Raw genomic sequence first — 21398 nt, 5'->3', positions numbered from 1 at the left:
TGATGCTGTCTTGCTTAAAACCTTCATTTTGCCTAGAATTTGTTCTGTGGCTACATTTACACCTTTTCTCCCAGAGTCCATTACAACTCCTGAATGCATGTTTATTTACTAGGAAACGAAAGCACTGGCTGACAGAAGAGCTTTGCTGTTCTGGTTAGACAAGATTGTCATTTGTCATGTTTTAGTAATGCAGTAAGAAAATTAGCCTTGCCTGCTCTTTGGCACAAAAAAGTCACAGTTAAGGTCCTGGACAGAAACTGAGGAAAGGTCACTAGAGTGTCTACGAAATGTCTATGAAGACTGTTCTGCATGAACTTTGCTAAATAAGTCTCTACCCCAATTCCACAGCCAAACCCAAAGAAATTACTATAATCTACATTTTGCATGCCTTGTTTAGCATACTTTTCCTGAACTACTTGCTTTCAGGACTTTGTCTGTATCAATACGTACTGAGACTAGGATCAATGGGTAATGATGCCAAACTATCATAATTCCTACTTAGCTACTGAGAAATACCATTGCCATGAACGTGGCAAAGACATCTTTTTCAAATGCTTGATGAAAATTGCTTGATGGCTGGGAAGAGGCACTGAAGCTGCAGTGTTACTGCAAGGATGCACAGGCAGGCGAGGGCCAGAGGACTGAAAATGCTATGTGGTAACAGGAGAGGAGAAGGACAACTCCAGACTTCTCAAGAGTCCCACTCTGCCACTACTTCCTCTGAGATGCAAATGAAATTGAGCCCCTCTCTACATCAAGATTATATACACACACACACACACACACACAATCAAAATTTATATCTCAAAATTTTGTCTAAATTCAGTGATAACACAGTGCCTGAATTATTTTCACATTTTTCTACGCTTCTCACTGGAGAGGTGAAAGTGAATACTAGAATATGGATTCACCCTGCATCTTGAGCTACTTCTACACTTTATGTGTAGAAGGTACATTATGTGCATCAAGGAAATGTGCTCCAATACACAGTACGTGAACCTTTCCTTTTCAGTGTTCTGCTCTAAAAATTGTTTGAAACTGGGGAAAATACATTGCGTTCCACTATGCAAATAGCAACTCCCCTGTTTAATTATAGTGCATTTTGCTGAGAATTGCATCATGACTAGGATACTACCGAGAGGACAAACATTTAACCACTATTCTTAGTTTGTTAGAAAATTTTTCCCATATTACATAAACCCGTCCACACCCACACTCAGGCTGCACCATCAATCTTTTAATTGTTTTTACTTTAGTAAAGGAACAGTTATTTTTCATTTCAGTAGCTTTATTTTTATTAGCATTATGAAACAGGTAGTAAAGAAAGCTGAAGGAGAAAATTTAGTATTTTTCTGCCCTTGTTTTCACCACTGTTGCCTCAACTTTCTGTACTGGCATGCTGATTAAAAAAAATATCCTTAAAACATTGGAAAAGAAAATATCCTTAAACTTCAGTAAAAGAATTTACTTCTAAATGTGCAATGAAGAGAAAAGAGTGTCAAGGACTTTCTCCTATTTCTATAAAATGCATAGGTGCACATCTCACAAAAGGAGAAATAGGATGTATTTCTAGTTCACACATATTAACCAGAAGCACCAGAAACAAAACCTAGTAGATAATTGAAAATACCATCGAAACTTTACAAACTGTTCCATATGTTGGCCAGAAGTATGAACCATGCAAAATTCCTCTGAACAGATGCAGCCTTATATAATTTTAATCCTAGACATGTCTTTGTCAAGAGTCAGCCAACTCAGGGTAACCACATCTTAGCAAGTCACATTAAAACAAGACACCTAAAAGCTAAGAATTAAACACTCCAATAGCTAACCTTGGTATATTTATTTGCACTCCATATTCAAGTATCTGATTTTACCTCAGAATTCAGGGGTTTTTTTCTTGGGCTGGAGGGTAGTAAAATACAGAATACAGATTCTGCTCCCAGTTGCTCTCCTACATGCTCAGTATTAAAGCAAAAAAAATGTACAAATGCCATTAAGGATCAAGTTCCGGTCTTCCCAACCCAAACAGGTTTTTGTATATAAAAGTGATCAGTCAGAAGAATTTATGTAACTGTGTGAACAGTAAAAGATTGGATCTTAATCTCCTTGAGAATCATCATCAATATGACAAAGCTTTTTTAGGGGACCAGGAAGGAGAGAAGAGGGCATGATATTTTAACTCTACGGAGTAGAAGAAAACCTTAATTTTCTTCCCAATACATGCTCCACATTTATACAATGAACAAATGGCCAAGTAAATGCAAATTCTAAAAATAATTCTTTTATCATAAAACAATACACATGTTGCTTTTAATGATACAACATTCAAAACTCATTGCTGTGGCTGTTTCTGAAAGCAATAAAATATTTTATTCCACAAATTAGGCTTTGCTTTGTTTGCATATGCAAGTGTTCATGCATATTTGGAACCTAATCACAGCAATAGTGCTTTTACACCTGCTGACTACCAATTCCTGCATGAAGTACCTTTTTGCTTATTTTTTCGCTATGACTAAATTTATAAAGAAACTGGTAAAAATCCACCTCACTGAAGTCAATATCCATATCCATCACAATTTGGGTGCATATCAAAATGTACAACAGACAAAAATAATACCACTGAGGACTGACACCCTGCTAATCAGTCTGCTGGGCAGTGACAGACACTGCCCTGTAACCCCAGGCTTCTCACCAGCCCCAAGCACTGCAGCCCATCAGATCCTTCTGGTGTCCCTAAAGGAGGAGGGAGGGCAGGGGCACTAAACAAAGATGTTTGCTTCCGACACCAAAAGAAACTATGCTTCAGTGTCCAAGGATTCAGAAAGTCCTTCAAGAAACAAGCCTCATCAGATAAAACTTTACCTTTTAAACAGCCAGTTGGAGAAGGAATGACTTTGCATGTAATCAGATGTTAGCAACAGGTTACATACAGTTCCTCTCGTCTTTCACCTCATATGACTATTGCTTTGTCTTTACCAATAGTGGTTTGTTGAGGGACAGTAGTTTTAAAGACAAGACAAAATATGCAAGACTTAACACAGTATAAAATTCACAGATCTGCCAGGTAGGTACAGTCAATGTTGCACACCCCTTCTCGGGGTTGAGTTCATCTGTTTTAACCTTGTAAATAAAACAAATAGTTGTGTCCCCACTATGGTTTTTTAGCTTACATATCCTAATTATTTCACAATAAAAACATGTGCTTTTTTGAGCCAAGATATTTTGCCTACACAAGTACAGCACGCAGCAAAGAGCGGCTGCCACTGCAGACACAGCACTTCCGAGGAAACCTGTGCTTTGCACAAACATTTTAGAAGTCACCCCTCACCCATGCCTCTGAGCTGCCCAAGTAAAACAAGCTATACTGGTAAAATAAACACCTTTTGCCAATAATTACACTTGACTTTCTTCCAGTGCAGGTGTACTCTCAAAAACCTTCGTCATACCCCAACCAACAATGCCAGAAGACATTTGGAGCAGAGACAAGATGTACACGGGTAACACCCAACTTTTCCACCCAATGATTCATACGTTTCCTCCAGTGGCATGCCAGGCTCGTACACCACAGAACCTCCCCAATGCTTCCCTGAAAAGCCTGATTTACTGGGATTGCACAAATCAAAGGCACTGCACGTGCAAGGAATGATGCAGCCACCTACCTCCTGCTCAGGAGCCCACAGAAGAAAGCAGCCAAAGTAGGGTGGCTGCCCTTGTCCAGAGCTCCTTTCCAGGGGCCCTTGGGGAAGCAGGGGCAATTAGGTGCAGGCCACAGAATGAGCTACCAGACCCAGATGTTTAGAAACACTGTATGCCAGTACACCACAGCAACCAGAGCGGCAGGCTTCAGCTGCCTTCAGCTCGTCTGCCTTTCATCTAGTTACTGCTGTAGCAAACCCAAAGCTTAATCAGCCTAAAGCACACTTTCCAGAAAGGCATCTGGTTTCAACTCATGTATCTCACAAGGAAGAAAAATTACAGAGTAAAATAACTGATTTGTTTCAATGGCAGATCACATCCATTGTTAAAGTGCACATCCTTTGAATATTTCAAATCTCCTAATTTTAACATCCATTTATGTTTCCAATTATGATTGTCATCCTTTCTCTGCTAGATTATAGCTTCCTTCTTCCCCCTTTCTTTAAACTTCATTAGTTAGCTATTATATTCATCTCTTGATGATGGAAGCCTATTCAACCTAAGGCGACTGAAGGCCCACACTAAGACCTTAAACCATCTTGTCCAAGAGCTGCTTTATGCTGATGACGCTGCCCTTGTCGCCCACACCGAAATAGCTCTGCAGCGTTTAACATCCTGCTTTGCAGATGCTGCTGAGCTCTTTGGGCTGGAAGTCAACTTAAAGAAGACAGAAGTTCTCTATCAACCTGCACCTCAGGAAGTCTTCCATCATCCCCATATCACCATTGGCCAATCAGAGCTCAAATCAGTCCAGCAGTTTAATTACCTAGGCAGCCTCATCTCCTCGGATGGTAAGATTGACGGAGAGATTGACAACAGGTTAGCTAAGGCATACAGTGCCTTTAGAAAACTCCATAAAAGAGTTTGGTGAAATAAACACTTGAAGAAAAGTACCAAGATCAGTGTTTACAGAGCCATAGCGCTGTCTACTCTTTTATATGGTTCCGAATCATGGGTCATCTACCGCCACCACCTGCGTCTCCTAGAATGCTTCCATCAACACTGTCTCCGTACAATCTTAAACATCCACTGGTCAGATTATGTGACCAATACATCTGTTCTAGAACAGGCAGCAGTTATGAGTGTTGAGGCCATGTTGCTGAGAACACAGCTGCGATGGGCAGGGCACGTCTCCAGGATGACGGGCCACCGCCTCCCTTAAGATCTTGCTTTATGGTGAACTTGCCACCGGCTGCTGCAAGAGAGGAGCCCCGAAGAGGAGATACAAGGACTCCCTGAAACAACATCTCAGCCTTGGCCATACTGATCACCATAACTGGTCTACTCTGGCCTCCAATCGGGAGGTCTGGAGACACATCATCTATAACGTTGCTGCTTCTTTTGAGAAAGCACGCAGAATCACCCTTGAGGAGAAAAGACAATGCAGAAAGAATCGTGCCTTGCAGAATATACCACCTAAGGAGTCTTTCTGCAGTGCCTTTTCCAATCGGATGTGTCTATCTCGTACTGGCCTTTTTAGCCACCAGCGCATCTGTAACAAATGTGGGTAGAGCCCTTCCCAAATCCTCATTTGCGAAGCCCGGCCATGATGATATTCATCTCTTGACCTCATGAATAACTAAAAAAAAAAAAAAAAAAAATCTCTTTATGCCTAATTACTAGAAATTTTTTCCTGTCTTTAAATACTGCAGGTCTTTTCTATCTTCCTAATTTAGAAGGTATCCAAGTGCCTACTCAAGACAGTGCAAGCACGACTGCTCAGAAGATCTGGAGCTGTCCTAAAATCTTTATAGGGATGAACAAGCATACAGAACTCCATCTGGATTTCCATTTCCCAACAAATTAAAAGACCCGTTGCAAGGTTAGAACATTCAAGTTTCTAACATTTAGAAATTCAGATAATATTTGCATCCCAAGTCAACAGGAAGAATGCTAGTTCTCATTATTTCAGCAAGGAAAGAAAAATCTATTAAATCATTAATTTACTTATATTATCCAGACAGAAGAGATATAAATATAATATAACCCTTGTGTTATAAATATTTAATTAGCTTAGTAACAACTAGGATCATTTCATCCCACATGGATTGTGCTACCTTTGATTAAAAACCTCAAGGAGAAAAAAAAAAAGAAGCTTGTTTTTCTTGTAATCCATTTTTTTTCACTTTCTTACCCACAACCATGGGGAGGGAAGCCACAGCACAGTCATTCAAAATTAGGTTGTAAGGAACAAATGGAGACCACACGGCAAAAACGTTATGTCCTCTTCCACATAAAATTAGCTCCTTATCATTGTGTTGCTTCCACTGTAACCCTTGAATACCCTTGGGCAAAGAGCAGTTATCGATTCGAGCCAAATTATCTGACCCAAGGGACCATGTGGAAAGGAACAGGGAGCATGATACAGCCTAAAACTTGAATGAGTATGTCTTATCATCTGCTAATATGACTATTAGTGTGGAAAGCCACTCAGTTCCACTTTACTGCCCGCTGTCTCCAATGCCTTCCTTATTCTCCCCTCTTATACTCAGAAAGGGCAAATGCCTTCTTCCATCCTTTACAAGGAACATACTAAGAGAGCAGCAGTGAAAGATCCCAAAATAAGTTGTGCCGTCCGATTCCTTCAATACTGTCCTTCATCTCACTTTAACAATGCTACTTTTAATGTACAGAACTCAGAACTGAGCTTGCTGAAAAACATGACCCACCCTCACCCTCTCCATAAACGCACTCCATATACTCAAGGATCATTGGGTTGCTTGATGGATGAGAATCCCAAGGCTTAACAGATTGCCATTATGCAAGTCAGAACTTGCAGACATTTCCCAACTTCAACATGTTACATCTCTACTAAAAGTGAAAGCTGAAGTTTACCTTCTTTGGGGCTTCATTTACTGCCTCATTTCTAATTCCAGATAATCAGCTTCCAACAAAACTTGAAAGCCCATGCACTCTTACCATGCAACAAAGGAAGCCAGACTGTCCTCCTGTACTGTAGACATCTGCTTTTGTACCACAACTTCTATTAGCAGATTGTTGCTTAAGAGAAACAGACTGGCAATGAGAAACAGCTCAGCAACTTGGCATTTGTTCTACTTGTGTAACCCTTCACAAACAGCCTTCCATTTCCATGAAGGCAACAAACATCTGCTCTGTGCACATACAAATATTAAATAAACCAAAAGCTGCAATGCTGTTTAAAAATAGGCTGAATGGATAGAAAGAAACAAAGCCACATTGATATTTTCATACTCTAGAACTTCTGAGTGAAATTCTTTAATTTCTAAAAACCGATTTAGAGTAAACTAATATTTAAATAGTTCTTAAGCAGTCAACAAATAAAGGTCTCTTAACAATGTTCTTCAGTAGTCTACCAATGCAAAATACCACTAGGATCTTCTGAAGCCCTTTGAGGGCATCTTCTGGTGCCACAGCTAAGCCACTCTATCAGCTAGCTTCTTCAGAGAGGATTACTCCCTTTCAATGCTCCTCGACCAAGCCAACTGGAAATGCTGCATTTGCCTTTTCTGCCAGTGTGATGCAGCTCACCATGAGGAAATTTCAAAGTCACTGGATATGCAAGAGAAACAGCAGAACCCAGTTAGGGAAAGGAAGTCCCTTTCAAGGGAGGTTTGCCACTGCAGTGACTTGGCTGCACTGTTAAACAGCAGCAGGTTTACACTGAGAGCTTCACACATGCACATTCAAAGAACAGCACCCGACAGGGGAAACAATGTTTGTTCCCATAAATGAGAGTGATAAGACTATAAACAGAGCAAAATAACACATAGCTACTTGTTCCATTGTCCCATGCTGCCAGGACGTGGTGCTAAGTACTGCTGTAAGAGAAAGTCAGACATGCTCCAGAACACAGGAAAACACTCGGAGGAACGGGAGACTCAGACGTAAAACTGGAGAGGTACAATCCAAGCAGAGCTGCTCAGCGCACATTCACGTGTCAGACAACTGTCTGAGAAAACAGCTCTCCATGGCTGAAGACTATCAAAAGACAATCTCCTCACAGATATGCAGTTTTCTTGCCACCCTTTGAAGGATGACTCTACATAGTAACAATAAAGAAAATCAAGCCTGAGCATCATGTCTGAATCTTGAAGCATAGGAAGCTTGAAGTATGTATTTGGGACAAATAGGGAATTACATTCCTAAGTAGGAGATGAAGTATGCTCTTAAACACTTTGTTTATAAATATTTTTTTAATCCTCAGAGACTTGTCTATTTTGAAATTGCATTGCCATATTCCAATATTTACTTACGGGGGAGAAGACAAATTACAATTACTTTTCAAGAACATGAAAATGAAAATATTTAACCTGTATTGCAAAATAGTTTGTAACACAGAAACTGCCTCATCATTACCATAGTTACTTATGCTATAGAGCAGATTTACTATTTATATTTACCATATTTACTATCAGATTTACTATTGATAAACTATTCTGTGCACACAGAAGTGGAAATTCACACTTTTTATTTCTTATTGAGAGTGCCATGGTAGCCAAGTTGGGACCTTACTAAGCTATCTAGATTTTCAATACACGTGAAAATATCAAAAGCTCAATTTATTTATTTAGTCCACTAAATTTCTCCAAAATAGTAAGAGACACTGTCCCTCCCACCACATGTTCTTCAGAATTCCTGTAGTTGGAGTATGCGCTGATGGACAGAGCAAAAGCAGCAAACTTACACACAGTGTTAACTCCTTTTCAGAGTATAACAGAGAAAAGGGAACTGATAATTCTAAACTGTTCTGAAAACCCCAAACCCTTACTTTAAGTTCTGAACCGTTTTTAGGAGAGCTGTTAGTTATTCGTAGGACTTCTCTAATACGCTACTACTTTGCCCTGTAATTCCACTATTGATCACATACTATGTTATTGACTACAAAGTTCTCCAACAAAGAGCAGAAGTAAAGGGGTTTGTCCTTAAAAGGAGAGCATAAAGAGGAGACATGAACTCTGACTTGGTCAAAGTCGCCTCTATGAAAGTAAAATTTATTTTTGTAATCTGTAGCAGTGGAGTTGACTTTAAAGCAATGTGGTCCCAATTTGTACTATTTTAAATCAGGATGTTCAAATATGAATAATGTTCAAAATTTTAGACAGGAAGAGGCCAAAGGGGCTACTGTTCATATAATATGGAATGGAATTGGAATAGCTGTAAAAATCTAAACTAATAGACTGGGTATTGGAGCAACATGGCTGCCACACTTACACAGACATCCCTCCAAATCAAAAGAAAAACCACTTGTTGCTACCCTGTACACTTTTACTGGTGTTACGACTTTATTAGGATTGCACTCAGAAAGGGCTACAATTACTTTCTAAGTGGCTTAAGCCACATGTTCCCTCCCTGTCACTGTATCCTCTGTTTCTTGCAAAACTCACTCTTCAAAGCTTAGTAGTCAGGGACAAAAACTAATCTATAAAACCAAAACAAAAAAAAAATGGGATTTGGGCAGAAATCCTGCAAGGAGAGGGAGAAGATAATGGCCAGTTTCTCTCTCTGACACAGCTCTGCAGGTAAATCCCAATGGGCCCAGCTGTGCAACACGAGGCCATTTCACCAGGGCTGTGCCAAGGACCTTGCTGGAGGTTGGAGCTCTCCACAGGCTCTCGCTCTGGCTGGCAGCTGGTGTGGGCACACAGTCACTGCCTGTCTTTTGTTTTTCAGAACAAGGAGAAAACACATTTTTCCCCTCCCTTGTCTGGGAAACAGGAAACAGATTCTTATAAAGACTCTCCCACATACAGACTGGGCAGGAAAAAGGTGGAGTTTGGCAACATTAAGATTTGTTCTTCAAATGCAGACCAGTAATTATTCTAAGGTAAGCGACAGGATGGCTGGGCTTACTAATGTTTACTCACCCTGATGCTGCTGTTTTCAAATGTATTTATATTTCATGCAGACTTACTCATAAATGTAAAAATCAGTTATTTTTACCTGAGTTTTCAGGTGGTTAGACCCTTGCACAGACTTTATTTTATTTACCTTTACATAAATGTAACTAAATGCAAATAAATACGTCTTTTTCAATATCTGTACAAGTCAATCCATTCTTAAGCGCCTTATAAAGTGGCTAGACATTTTTATCCATGTTTTATAAATGAGACTATACTGTTTCAAGTGCAGAATATAGCTCCCCAGAGCACAGGAAAAGTTCTACACCTCCACTTCAGAAACCAAAAGCTAGTACCATTATTGTCTTTACCTCAGGGGGAAAAAAAATTCATTAGGAGAGAAACGTATGTGGGCTTTCTAGGAAGGTCAGCCACTTGATAACTAACTTGTACGTGTGAAAGGACGGATACTGTTGATCGTACATATTCCAGGAGCACTAAAAACTAGTAACAGGAAGAGAATTAGCATGAACAGCAGGAAGGTTCTTCACTGAAAAGAATCCTGAAATGCTGGTTTGACACTACTTGTTATGAGCTACCCCAAAAAAAAAAAATCCTAAAATAGCTTGATTGCATCACACATGAAGTTTGATATGTTATCCACCTTCACAGAAAGCACCTAACATCCAGACTGCTTTGTATTAAGAGCGTTAATCTGGATGGGAAGCAATCTCTCTTCAAAAGCCATATTCCAATGAATTTTTTTAGTGAAAAAATGAAATGAACCTGCAAAAAATCTGATTGCTTTCAGTTCCTGCATAGCAACCTTAGCTTGTGGCTTGTCAAGGTCATACTGAACAGTCTTTTAGAGCTTGGGAAAAAAAAGATATTTTTTAATAATCTTAAGTGCAATGTCTTAATCATATTTTAAAAAAAAGCATTTAACCCCATAAAAATATTTAAATACGTAGTCAATGTAATTGCTCTTCAGAGTGTTCTGTGAGCAATCACTCATTACAAAAATGCTCTAAATAAGCTCCATGAAATCAAATTATAATGAAAAAATGATTAAATTCCCCTCAGAAAACTGCGTTGTTACCTCACCTAGAATACACCCATAATTAAAACTGACTGGGAAAGCAAAGACTTGTCTTCAAAAGTAATACGTTCAACACCTTTGAGTAATGTAGCTGCATGACTGCCACGGAATAAAGCTCCCAAGCCAATAAACCAGGCACGCAGAGTCAGTGTGGTGCCACCAGCTACCTCACATTCAGCATGAGCATCTTCCCTGCCAACACATGATGCTTCCTTATCTTTAACATCCATGGGCATCAGTGCTGTTCTCTCCCACACAGAGTAAATCGAAGAACTCACATTTTCTTCTAGCTAAGCCAGTAGCACTAAGTAAAGTGATGGTTTATGCTGCATTGTTGGCAGGACAGAGATTTGGGAATTAGAGATTTTTCAAAATCATTAACAGGTCTTGCTTTTTCCTTTCTTAGCTTTAGAGCGGACCATAGTCAAGAGCTCTCTCAAGACAGCTGTGAGGAAGGGAACTTCAATTTACATCATCATTATTGTAGGTATAGTTTGACAGTGGGCACGGAAGAAAACATGCTCTCATTTTATTTCAATGGAAAGCCTACTTTCACTGAAAAAATGCTATTTAAATGGCTACATTCAATGCATTTATTCAGTACGCTTTCACAGTAAGAACGCATTAAAAAGCTCTAGTCCTCAGAACATCTTAGGGGGAAGAAGCAGAAATAAACTGTCCATTGCATATCAAGCTACTGAGTAACTAGTGTAAAAGTTGACAGTTAATTTACTGCCCCCTAGTTATGATTAAGGAGCTATAAATTGGGCTGTTAATAGTTCAGTTGTAAAACAAATAAATTATATGGCTACTTTTAGTGGGCACTTCTTACCCTGCACATATACAACCTTCATTATAAGCCCTGACCATACTACCCACTCCACAAAGCAATTTACTAGGAGGGAGAGAGGGAGAGAGAGGGAAGGAGGGAGTTGGCAGAGAAGGTGCCAAACCCCCCCCCCAAAACAGTTAAACCTCTGAAATGCTTTGTTGTTCCCTTTTCTGGCCCCAGATCGTTCATGAAACAACATCTTTGTAATAGTCAAATCTTAATATGAGCACTTACGACCACCCAAAGTTCTGTGTAAGAGCAAGGATGACAGTTTTCTTGAATTTGTGTCACAACATTGTTTTATATCAAGAAGTGAGACATTTCAAGTAAGTAAGGATATAGGCTATGGTGAGAAGAAAAAAAGATTAGGAAAAAAAAAAAAGAGGGAGAGAAGAATACGCACACACAAGACCTGCAACAGCACAGCCTGGAGTTCTGAATTAAATCTCTGCTTCTGGTAGAGACTAAAATATCTGTGAAGATACAGTCTTATAGGTTGTTCCTTGATTTAAGTATTTCCAAAGGGTGGGAGACTAACTGATCAGGCCAGTTTTAAGAGTATGTATTAAAATGCGCATAATTCTGTGTCACAGCCTGAGTCTTACTTCTTAATTACTTTTTCACATTAAAAAAAAAAGAAAAAAAAAGAGTTTTCTGACTAAAATATCATCTAACACAGACTACTGCAGTTTCAGAATTACATTAAAAAAATTATTCTATACTATGTGTTCCACTGATACGGCTGACCAAGAGGTTACCCCCCCCAAAAAAATTTGATATTTAATGTAAATACTTATTTTCTATAAGTCATCTGCAGCATTCACCATGGAGAAGGCCCAGTTCCAAATCCATATTTGGGAATAGCTCTATTAATATAACAACGATGACTCACTGTGCAAGTTCTAATGAAATCTCCTATTTAGAAGCATTACATTTATAATACTTTCCCCATATAAGGTTTTCAGTTTAAGCCTTTACACATACATTGTTAAGGAATATAAAAATGTCTAAAGTACTTTTGAATGCTCACACATGCAAAAAAAGTTTCAAAGAAAACACATGTGAGATCATAAATCTTGTGTTGTAGGAAAAATGCTACGTGAACAGCTACGCTGAATATAAAGGGCAAGAGAATCATAGAATGGTTTGGCTTGGAAGGGACCTTAAAGATCACCTAGTTCCACCCCCCTGCCATGGGCTGGGACACCTTTCACTAGACCAGGTTACTTAGAGCTCCATCCAACCTGACCGTGAACACTTCCAGGGATAGGTCATCCACAGCTTCTCTGTGCAACCTGTTCCAGTGCCTTACAGTACAGAATTTCTTCCTAATATCTAACCTAAATTTCTTCCTAATATCTAACCTAAATTTCCCCTCTCAGTTTGAACCCATTACTCCTTGTCCTATCACTATAGTTCCTGATGAAGAGTCCATCTCCAGCTTCCTTGTAGGCTCCCTTCAGATACTTGGAAATTTGCTATGAAGTCTCCACACAACCTTCTCTTCTCCAGGCTGAACAGCCCCAACTTCCTCAGCCTGAATACTTTAAATAGTTTAAAAAGAACCAATACCCCCAACTCACTATAAAAGAAACAACATTCCTGAAGGTGGAGATAGAGCCTTGTGTTCATTGTCACTCTCCTCCAACTTCTGATGGGTCCATGCATCTCTCCATAGTTCCTACAGGAGACCCAACAGTAAAGTAAGTGGGGTCTTTTCAGGCAGAGCATGGGGAAAAGTACAGCAGCCAGAACCCACAGTAACAAACATCCACAGCAGAGAGGAGCAGCAGTGGTCAGAAACAGCCAGCAGCCCTTTCTGCATGTGGGAAATGGTGCTGGACTGAAATCCTGTCCCAATCATTCGGCCACATCACTGTGCAGTAATTGGATGGTAAATATGGGATGCAGGGGAGTGGAGTGGGAGACCTGGAGAAAGTATTTTATAAAGGAAACTTCTGCTGTGTATAGAATGAGAGCATTTGCCACATTTTGCTTGTCCTTGGGCACTGTTCTCCCTCTGTACACACCCAGCAGTTAGAGCAGCCTCAGATCTGTCTTCATCCAAACACTACTGAAACATCATCCCTGCATGCACTGCAGTAACCTTCCTCCTCCAAAAAAGAACAAAATAAGGCCATTTTAATGACATGTGAGAAGCCACCTTACTTTGTAACTGAAGTACATGAATGAAAATCACTGTCAGCTTCAGGAAGTGGAAGAGTGAACCTGTAACTAAGTTACAAATGAGCAGAGGGCTGGCTACAGCTGACAAGAAAGTACTAAGATACCTCCAGTGAGGCAGAGGTCAGCCAGCAGTGCTGGCATTTTGCATCTTAGCTTACATTTTCTGATACCATAAAGCATTCTAAAGATGACTCTCCAAAACTGAATCCCCAATCCAACAAAAACTGAAGTGGATAATCTACATTTTTGGCCCTAATCTGATAAATCTGTGCTGTGCTTTCCAAGGATAACTGTCTGCATCGCTACCCTTAGATTTCCCCTTTTTTCATGACAGAAAATATGGTAATTTGGGAGGACTGTAAAGCAGTTCAAACAGCTGCCTCTCCTCAGATAAGATATTTGGGTGCTCCTACTACCTCTGTCTGCCAGATGAGCTATTTCAACAGGCTTTCATGAACCATTTGTCACATCCTTCAAAGCTATTTTTCCTGCAGTTGCAATGAGACTTAATAAAAAAGCCTTCTGAAGCAGGCTTACTATGCTCTTTCCTATTTCTACTTTTTTGGGCAAAACAAACATAAGATACTACTTTTTCTCCTCGGCTTGCTTTGCGTCAGCACAAGATGGAAGCACACAAGAAAAATAAATTATTTTTTCAATTTCAGTGCTTGGCTCAAAATCAAAAGTCATTAGTTTAAGCAGTGGCTTGGAGAAGAGGAAACATCTTGGGGCCAACAATATTTTATCAGAGTCAGTTGAGCATCCATTAATCATAAGATATTCCTAAGTATTTTGTCCCTGTCCAACTTGAATTTGTTTCAAGGCATGAGTTAGTTCTGACTGTGATTATATATAATCACCTTCATGTACACACAGAACCAAGATTAATGCAGCAGAACTCAAAGAGCATTTGCAGAAGGGCCCAGGGCTGCACTTAGCAGAAGGGAAATGTCAAACTATTCCAACTCTAAGGTGAAACACCAATGTCACAAGTTAAACACAAACTTTTCAAGAAAATTGAGCACGTGCTCCTCAGCAGCACAGGCACTGAGACGCTGAGCTGCAAACACTGCATTTTCAAAGCTTTCACCCCTGCCAGATTTCTGAATGCACAGTCTAGTTACATTCCTCTGGCACTTAAAAATGTCCCAGGAAAACATGCCACACAGCAGTTGTTCAGCAGTGCAGTCAAGTAGGGCCATGATGAGAAGATAAAAATTCTTTAATTAACACTTAAACATTGTAGTTTGTGCTACATATTTGTTCCATCACGATGGGGGGTTTGGGATAGCCACTCTGCAGGAGTTGCAGAGATTACTGCTTAAACAGCTGTCTTCAGACAGTTGCCAAGTTTTTAACCTGCACTGGTTTGGAAAACATTACAGACCAAGTGTAGGCTGCATGGCCTTGTCAAATTGCCATGACAAGCAGAAGAGAATCATATGTTTCTCTGACTAGGGCCTTTGGAAAGCCCAATTTAGGTGCAATTTTACCTAGTACACTGTCAGTATACCCTATGATATTGAAGGAAGGTCAGCAAATTCCCAGCTGTCCAGTGGAGGTCTTCACTTCTACAATTCATAACCTACTTACCACTGCAGCAAAGCTTTCCTGCAGAGGGCATGGCCATTGCGAAGGTTACACCAGAAGGGCACGGTTCTGTCTGCATCACTACAAAGGTTTTAGGAATGCATAGGCCCATACATTATGATTCCAAAGGCCAGGAAGCTTAGATCACATCACCGAAGCTCAAGCTGCATATTTGTTTCGGGTGCATTGAGGTCATATCTTGTGAAATGCATGCTTGGATTTACACCCTTCCTTAAACTTAAGTCATTAGAAGAAAAAGAGGAAATAGATGTGTAATAAACAATATTTGTTATTTGACACTCTACCAGCCTGCAAAGACTTTTACTGTCACTAATTCCAAATGGTAAATGGACAAAAGGAAAGAAAAAACAGCAACTGCAAAGGGAAAAAAATTATGCTGAAATGATTACAGTGCCAGTGCATTTTTCACTGCCACTGTGTCACAACACAGCACCATGCAAATAAAGGAATATCTCCCAAGCTAGGATGATCTTCAAAAGAAATCGTTTATAAAAAGAAACTTTGCAATGCAAAGAAATATAATCAGCACACTGCAGGTTAGCACACAACAGCAAAGCTGACTTAACGACACCGTCAAAGAGACGCTGGCAGGTAAGATTTCTGCTCTCCGTCTCAGGAAGATAAGGTGCTTCTTCTAACTCAGTGTCTCCTCTGACGAATCTCAGCACCATATCCCTCTGTCTCCACAGACATGTGTAACCAATACCCACTTCAAAAAGCAAGAGTGAACATGCCCATGCCCAGTGTGACCTGCTCAAAGAATAGCCATAAATCACTGTTTCTAAGGGAAACTCTGGATTTTAGTTGTGTTTCCAGTTTGTGTTTGTTTAGTTCTTATGTGAGTGTCAACTGAGGTGCGATGGAACAGCAGAAAGGCAAGGCAGGGGGAGCTTTTAGCTGGTATTAGTTTTGAAACTATTTTCAAGCATCTTAGCTCCCTTTGTAGTCTTCCTCCTCCTTCATGAGTTTAAAAGTGCAATTAGGGCCTGACCAAAACATACACAGAGGAAAAAACTAATTATTGTGATGACTTTTGCTACAGTGCTGTCCTTACAAGTAAAACTAAAAGGAAGAATCAAGATTTTCCAGAAAATTGGATCTGAAGTTTTGGGGAGTACTGCAAGGTGTCAAAGACAGAACTATTGAAAAGTGAGCATCTTTATACAAAAAAAGTAAGGGGCTTCACATAAAGCCTGTACCTTAGAGTTTGGTTGTTCTCTTCATTGTTTTTGTGTGGGTTTGTTTGTTTGGGTTTTTTTTGTTATTTTACATAAGAGAAGCTCAAAGCTTTCATGCACTACGCTGTAAGGAGGAATCCCATGCTATGTCCCCTCCATATGCAGGTACCTGACACAGTATTTGCCCTACAACATTCCACCCCAATGAGCTCCCCTCTCCTCAAGTGACCTACACAACAGGGTGCAGCTCCACCTGACAAGTAGAACACCATGTCCCAAACAAAAACCCCTAAAGATCAAAACAAGCCTTTCTGCTGACATGGCAGAAGTTTAGGCTAAACAGGAAAACATACTTGAAGCTCTTTTTCCATTACCTTGCATTATTAAACCATCTAGGCAAGAGATAAACATAAAAGGAATTTTTTTAATTAGATAAATTCACTCCTCAGCATCTGTTGTTTAATAAAGCAAAGCACATCAGCATGTTAGAATCAGATAATATTTGAGTCTCCCACAAACTCACAGCTGAAGCTCCTTTTCATGCAAGCATTTGGGTGCCACTGGTTTTACTCACTGCAATACAACACTTCCAGTTAAATGCTTGCTGTAAAATGTAATGCCAGCTATGCACAGGGCCACAACAAGTGAAATTCCTTAAAATGATTATGCAGCATCTTGCAAGTTAGAACAATGCAGAACAGATGTACAGGGTGATCTTGTACAATATATTTCCCTGAAGTTCTATGTCATGCATTCATTTTTAATAAACCTCAAATCAATTAAAGATTGTGCTTCTTGTAACTAAATTTAAATTCCTTTAACACAAGCAATATCCATTACCTTTTGCTTTTCAGCACCATTTCTTAATTAACTCTCTAATATAATCTCTCAAAGGGTCAAAAACCTCTGCAAAAAAAGCCAGTTAATGATAATATATTCTTAGCCTCTATCTACTACAAACTCAATCCCATTGAGGACAAATTCATGTCAAAGCTTAAAATCAGATACTCTAAGATAGTAACTTCCCATTATGTTTGATCTTGTATCCAGACAGCTGGTGGAATTTTCATTACAGTCATTAAAAAAAAGCATTAAGGATATGCCAGGAGATGTTAGCACCCGTCTACTCTGACATTAAGAAAAACCTAATCCAAATAAAATTTTAGAATTTAAAAAAAAATCAGATTTAAGAATGTGTTGGCAAAGCAAAGGACCCTTCATAAGCAGCATTGTGCAGACCAGCACAGTCCAGCCGAACAACACTGCCAAAGTATTCCCAACCTGATCCCCTTGCACTGCTCTCTGCCTCTCCTGTGCAGAGATTGCCAGTCAAACCCACGGTCCATGGCACAGTTACAGCACCTGGGCACTGGGGGGTGAGTCTGCAGCTATAATCTGAATACACCCGGGCTTTTCAGGAACAGAGCACTAAAGGCAACTGCCCCATGAGGCACTTAGCACAGCGCTTACTCATTACAGAAGGTTAAAAGCAGCACCAAAGTAAACTGTCTTCAGCTGTCAAGTCACCTGCCGAGCTCAAATAAACAGTTAGCACTGAGCTGTGAAAGTACAAATCCTCTTCAGATCAGGTATGCTGTGCTAAGAAATAAAACTTACATCATATGAAACACACAAGAATCTGCTTTAGTAAAAATCAATGCAATTATAAAAAAAAAAACTTCACCTGAAAATTTTCTATTTTCAATTATTACAACAAGATTCCTTAAACAAGGAATATCTAGGTAGTTATCTTCTTTCCACTAATGGTATATTCTCTGTTGCTGAGAAGATTCAACAGCAGAGAGAAAGAAAACCAATATTTTAAAACCACAAAGCTAGTAAAGTAACTTGGACTAGATTTTACTACTTGAAACTACTTCAATGAATTTTTCATACTTACTGAATTCACAGTAAATTGTATTTCATGTCAAGGAGCATCACATTAAATGAGTTTAGCTCTTGTTTGTACCAAAAGCTGGCAAATGCTTAAAATCATTACCACAGGCACCTCTTTGGGAATCACACAGTTCCTAATGTTTCATGATTTTACTGAGTAGATCCACCTCATTTTAACATACAGACAACTCTAACTGGCCCCCACCAAACGCACATACTATAAAAGCAAATCTAGCAAAATGCAGAAGAAAACAAGCTAAATAAGCTGCATTTTCATACACTGTGATCCTCTGTTGTTTTGAGACAAAAGACATGCCATTATTTCATGTACCCCATTACTAGAAAGGAAAATAAAGGCTTCCGTTTTCACGTGGTTTTAATGATGAAGATTCAAAAGAGGATGCAGGCTCTTTCTTACCCATTCAGCGTGTATGAACCATTCCTCTTGAGTCTCATACTTGCCGATAGATCTTAGGAAAAAGTCCAGAATGAGGTGGTTTGTCCTCTGCCACCCCAGAATACAGGCACCTGTTGGGTGGTTGCGCTTTTTGTTCACCAGGGGATCTCTTTCCTGTTTCCCTGAGTCATCAGTGAGGACAATGTGAAACCGCCACCAAGCCACTTAGCAGGAAGCCCAGAGGAAACTGCCTGCAGCCAAACAAGAGTCTGGAGGTGTAACAATCTCCCCAAACGAACCTTTGACAAAATCTTGGAGCCCACTAAGGAAAAGCAGCAAAAACTCACAGGGGAGGTTTTATAAAATACCTGAACTTCTCCCTGCACGTGCAAGAATAAATCTTGTAGAAAGCTGTACTTTATCGCTGAGCTGCTCTTCTAAATAGCCTGAAAGCAGCTTCAGATCTATTCCTGCCTTCTCACCAGCCCTGCTGCGACTATCACTCAAGTATTTAGCACTACCCTCAGCACAAGGCAACTAAACAAGAAGCCCTAAATAACAAACACTCAGACTGTTCTGGGGTTTTTTTTCTCCCCCCAATATCAAGTTAAAAATTACACATGTGGAAAGGGACACACGATTAGTGGTTAAAAGGTTTATTTTCCTTGTAGTAGGTTTAAAAACAGGCAAACAAGTCACGCTTGAATGCTGTAGAGAAAATATCCTCTAGCAGTCCAGTCCTGGGCAGGCTGCCCTGCATAAATCACAGGATTGGATTGCCTCCGAGAAGACTGTTTTCCTCCCCTTTCTGTTCACCCTCCCATTCCCTGATAGCTGTGAACCAAACAGCTGCACAGCTTAATGTCTGGACTAGAGGGGTGAATCTACCACACAAAGCCAAAATTACTCCAGATAACTGTTGATCATTTACTGTCTGTGAGCAAATCGACACTGACTTGAGTAATAAATCACATGAAAAGCGTTTTTATCAATGGATGTTGAAATGACTGTCACTTGTGGCCTAGGTGAACTACTTTAGGATAATGGGAAAACTGCACACTAGACAAATATAAAGATTAAATATTCACTACCTAAAAAGACAGAAGCAATTGGTAGGGTCCCATGGAACTCTGGCCTAAGTACATTATTCTTATTTGAATGGTTAAAATGTCTAAAGACTATATGTTTGTCAAGCTGAATTTTCATTTTTAACAGTTACAGAAATAATTTAACAGTTAAAGAAAAACAGCCTAAAAAATGGGAGAATTGTTTAATTTCTTTCCAGGTGCCCCAGATTATACATTTAGGTGTAATCAAGCACACCTATATAGGGACTGAATAGATCATAAATGTTGAAAGGAATAAGTTACAATGAATTACAGGCTGAAGAAATCAATATCATACTGTTGATAAAAGGCAGTGAGACTGAGCTGTAGAAATATGCTGTATCCACAAGACAGAGAGCAATTCTCAGCATCTATCAGGCCTCATCTGAAGCACCATGCCCAATCCGTGGCACCCTAGTTGAAGACAGATGTAGAATTAGCTGGAGCCAGAGAGCACCAAGAATATTTTCATCTCACAGATGCAAAAATGAGGGAAGAAAACAAGATAACACTTCCAAGAATTTAGAACACTGCTGTAAAGAGAAAGGAAACAAAATATTCCTCCTGCTTTGTCCATCATGAAGGGACTTAAATTAAACAAGAATCAAACCAGGTTAGTATTATTTTGCTTGCGGAGGGGCGCGTGTTTGGTTCTTAAGTACAGGAGAGACTCCAGAGTCCCCATTAACTGCAGGTCCTTGAGATGATCTTGCTCCAGGATCTGGAGACCAACTAGGTGTCTCTCACCCCTACCTTTCTATGATTTGCTCCCAGTACTAGCTGGCAGAAAAAATGAAAATTGCGCCATATAACCACATGAGACAAACTAGCTCAAGTCACCAGGCTACAGCATACTTAGAATTTCCTCCTCAGAATAGTTATACATTACAAGGACAGTGGTAGCATCACTCTGGTTTTATCATCTACATCATGGGAAAGAATCATACCTCGTGTTCTTCTCAACCATCAACTTTACAAAGATCTACCTATGAACTGGCTGGCACCAGGGCCTAATTCTTCCAGGTGCTATGGTCAGGCCCTGCTGTCCCTCAGGAGCTGGTAAAGATTCATTATGGCCATAGAAGAGCTAGAAGTTAGGTCCCTGCAGGCAGCTTCTACAAGCACTGGATAAAGAGGAGACACATTCCTGGAAGCTCATCAAAGAAAACTAGGATGATTTATTTGGTTAATCATTTAGGGAATAAAGAATAAGCTAATAAATAAAAAGTGTTAGGTAAAGATAATTTCTAAACGCTCTGCAAACCCATCTCAAATGAAAACTTGAAATCAGTTTTCTTCTCAGAGGCCAAGATTTCTGGAGGGGTCATCTTAACCCAGGCTCAGAGTAAATCTGGTATGTTTTCAGTTTTACTTGAAACAAAAGATGCCTCTGAGAGTATAACTGAATCATATGTGACATGCCTTTTTTTGGGCATCTACTAATTTGCATTGGAAACACATCAGGAATATGGGACACAGGAGCTGTCAGGAGGGTGCTGTTTGATGGCTATTAGTTACTATCAATTGACTACTATTCTAAACTGGAGAATCACAATTCTTGTAATTTTTAAAAA

At 39.7% G+C, this 21398-nt stretch overlaps 1 protein-coding gene across 4 annotated transcripts in view; it reads right to left on the bottom strand.

Moving 5' to 3' along the window:
• The window catches only part of MOB2 (MOB kinase activator 2), a 113465-nt gene that overhangs the window by 39534 nt on the left and 52533 nt on the right, over nt 1-21398 (bottom strand). Inside the window, exon 1 of one of the 4 annotated variants that reach the window (XM_032691147.1) lies at nt 18740-18847. The exons of the other annotated variants lie outside the window; for them this stretch is intronic. Within the exon in view, the coding sequence (XP_032547038.1) occupies nt 18740-18777 (38 nt within the window). The 5' untranslated portion in view covers nt 18778-18847. Of the gene's footprint in view, nt 1-18739; nt 18848-21398 lie in introns of those variants that run through there. 4 annotated transcript variants of the gene reach the window in all.

The sequence above is a fragment of the Chiroxiphia lanceolata genome, chromosome 6, assembly GCF_009829145.1.
Source record: "Chiroxiphia lanceolata isolate bChiLan1 chromosome 6, bChiLan1.pri, whole genome shotgun sequence".
Lineage (NCBI taxonomy): Eukaryota > Metazoa > Chordata > Aves > Passeriformes > Pipridae > Chiroxiphia > Chiroxiphia lanceolata.
The sequence above is the reverse complement of the archived record's forward strand: the minus strand, read 5'-3'. Positions and strand labels throughout refer to the sequence as shown.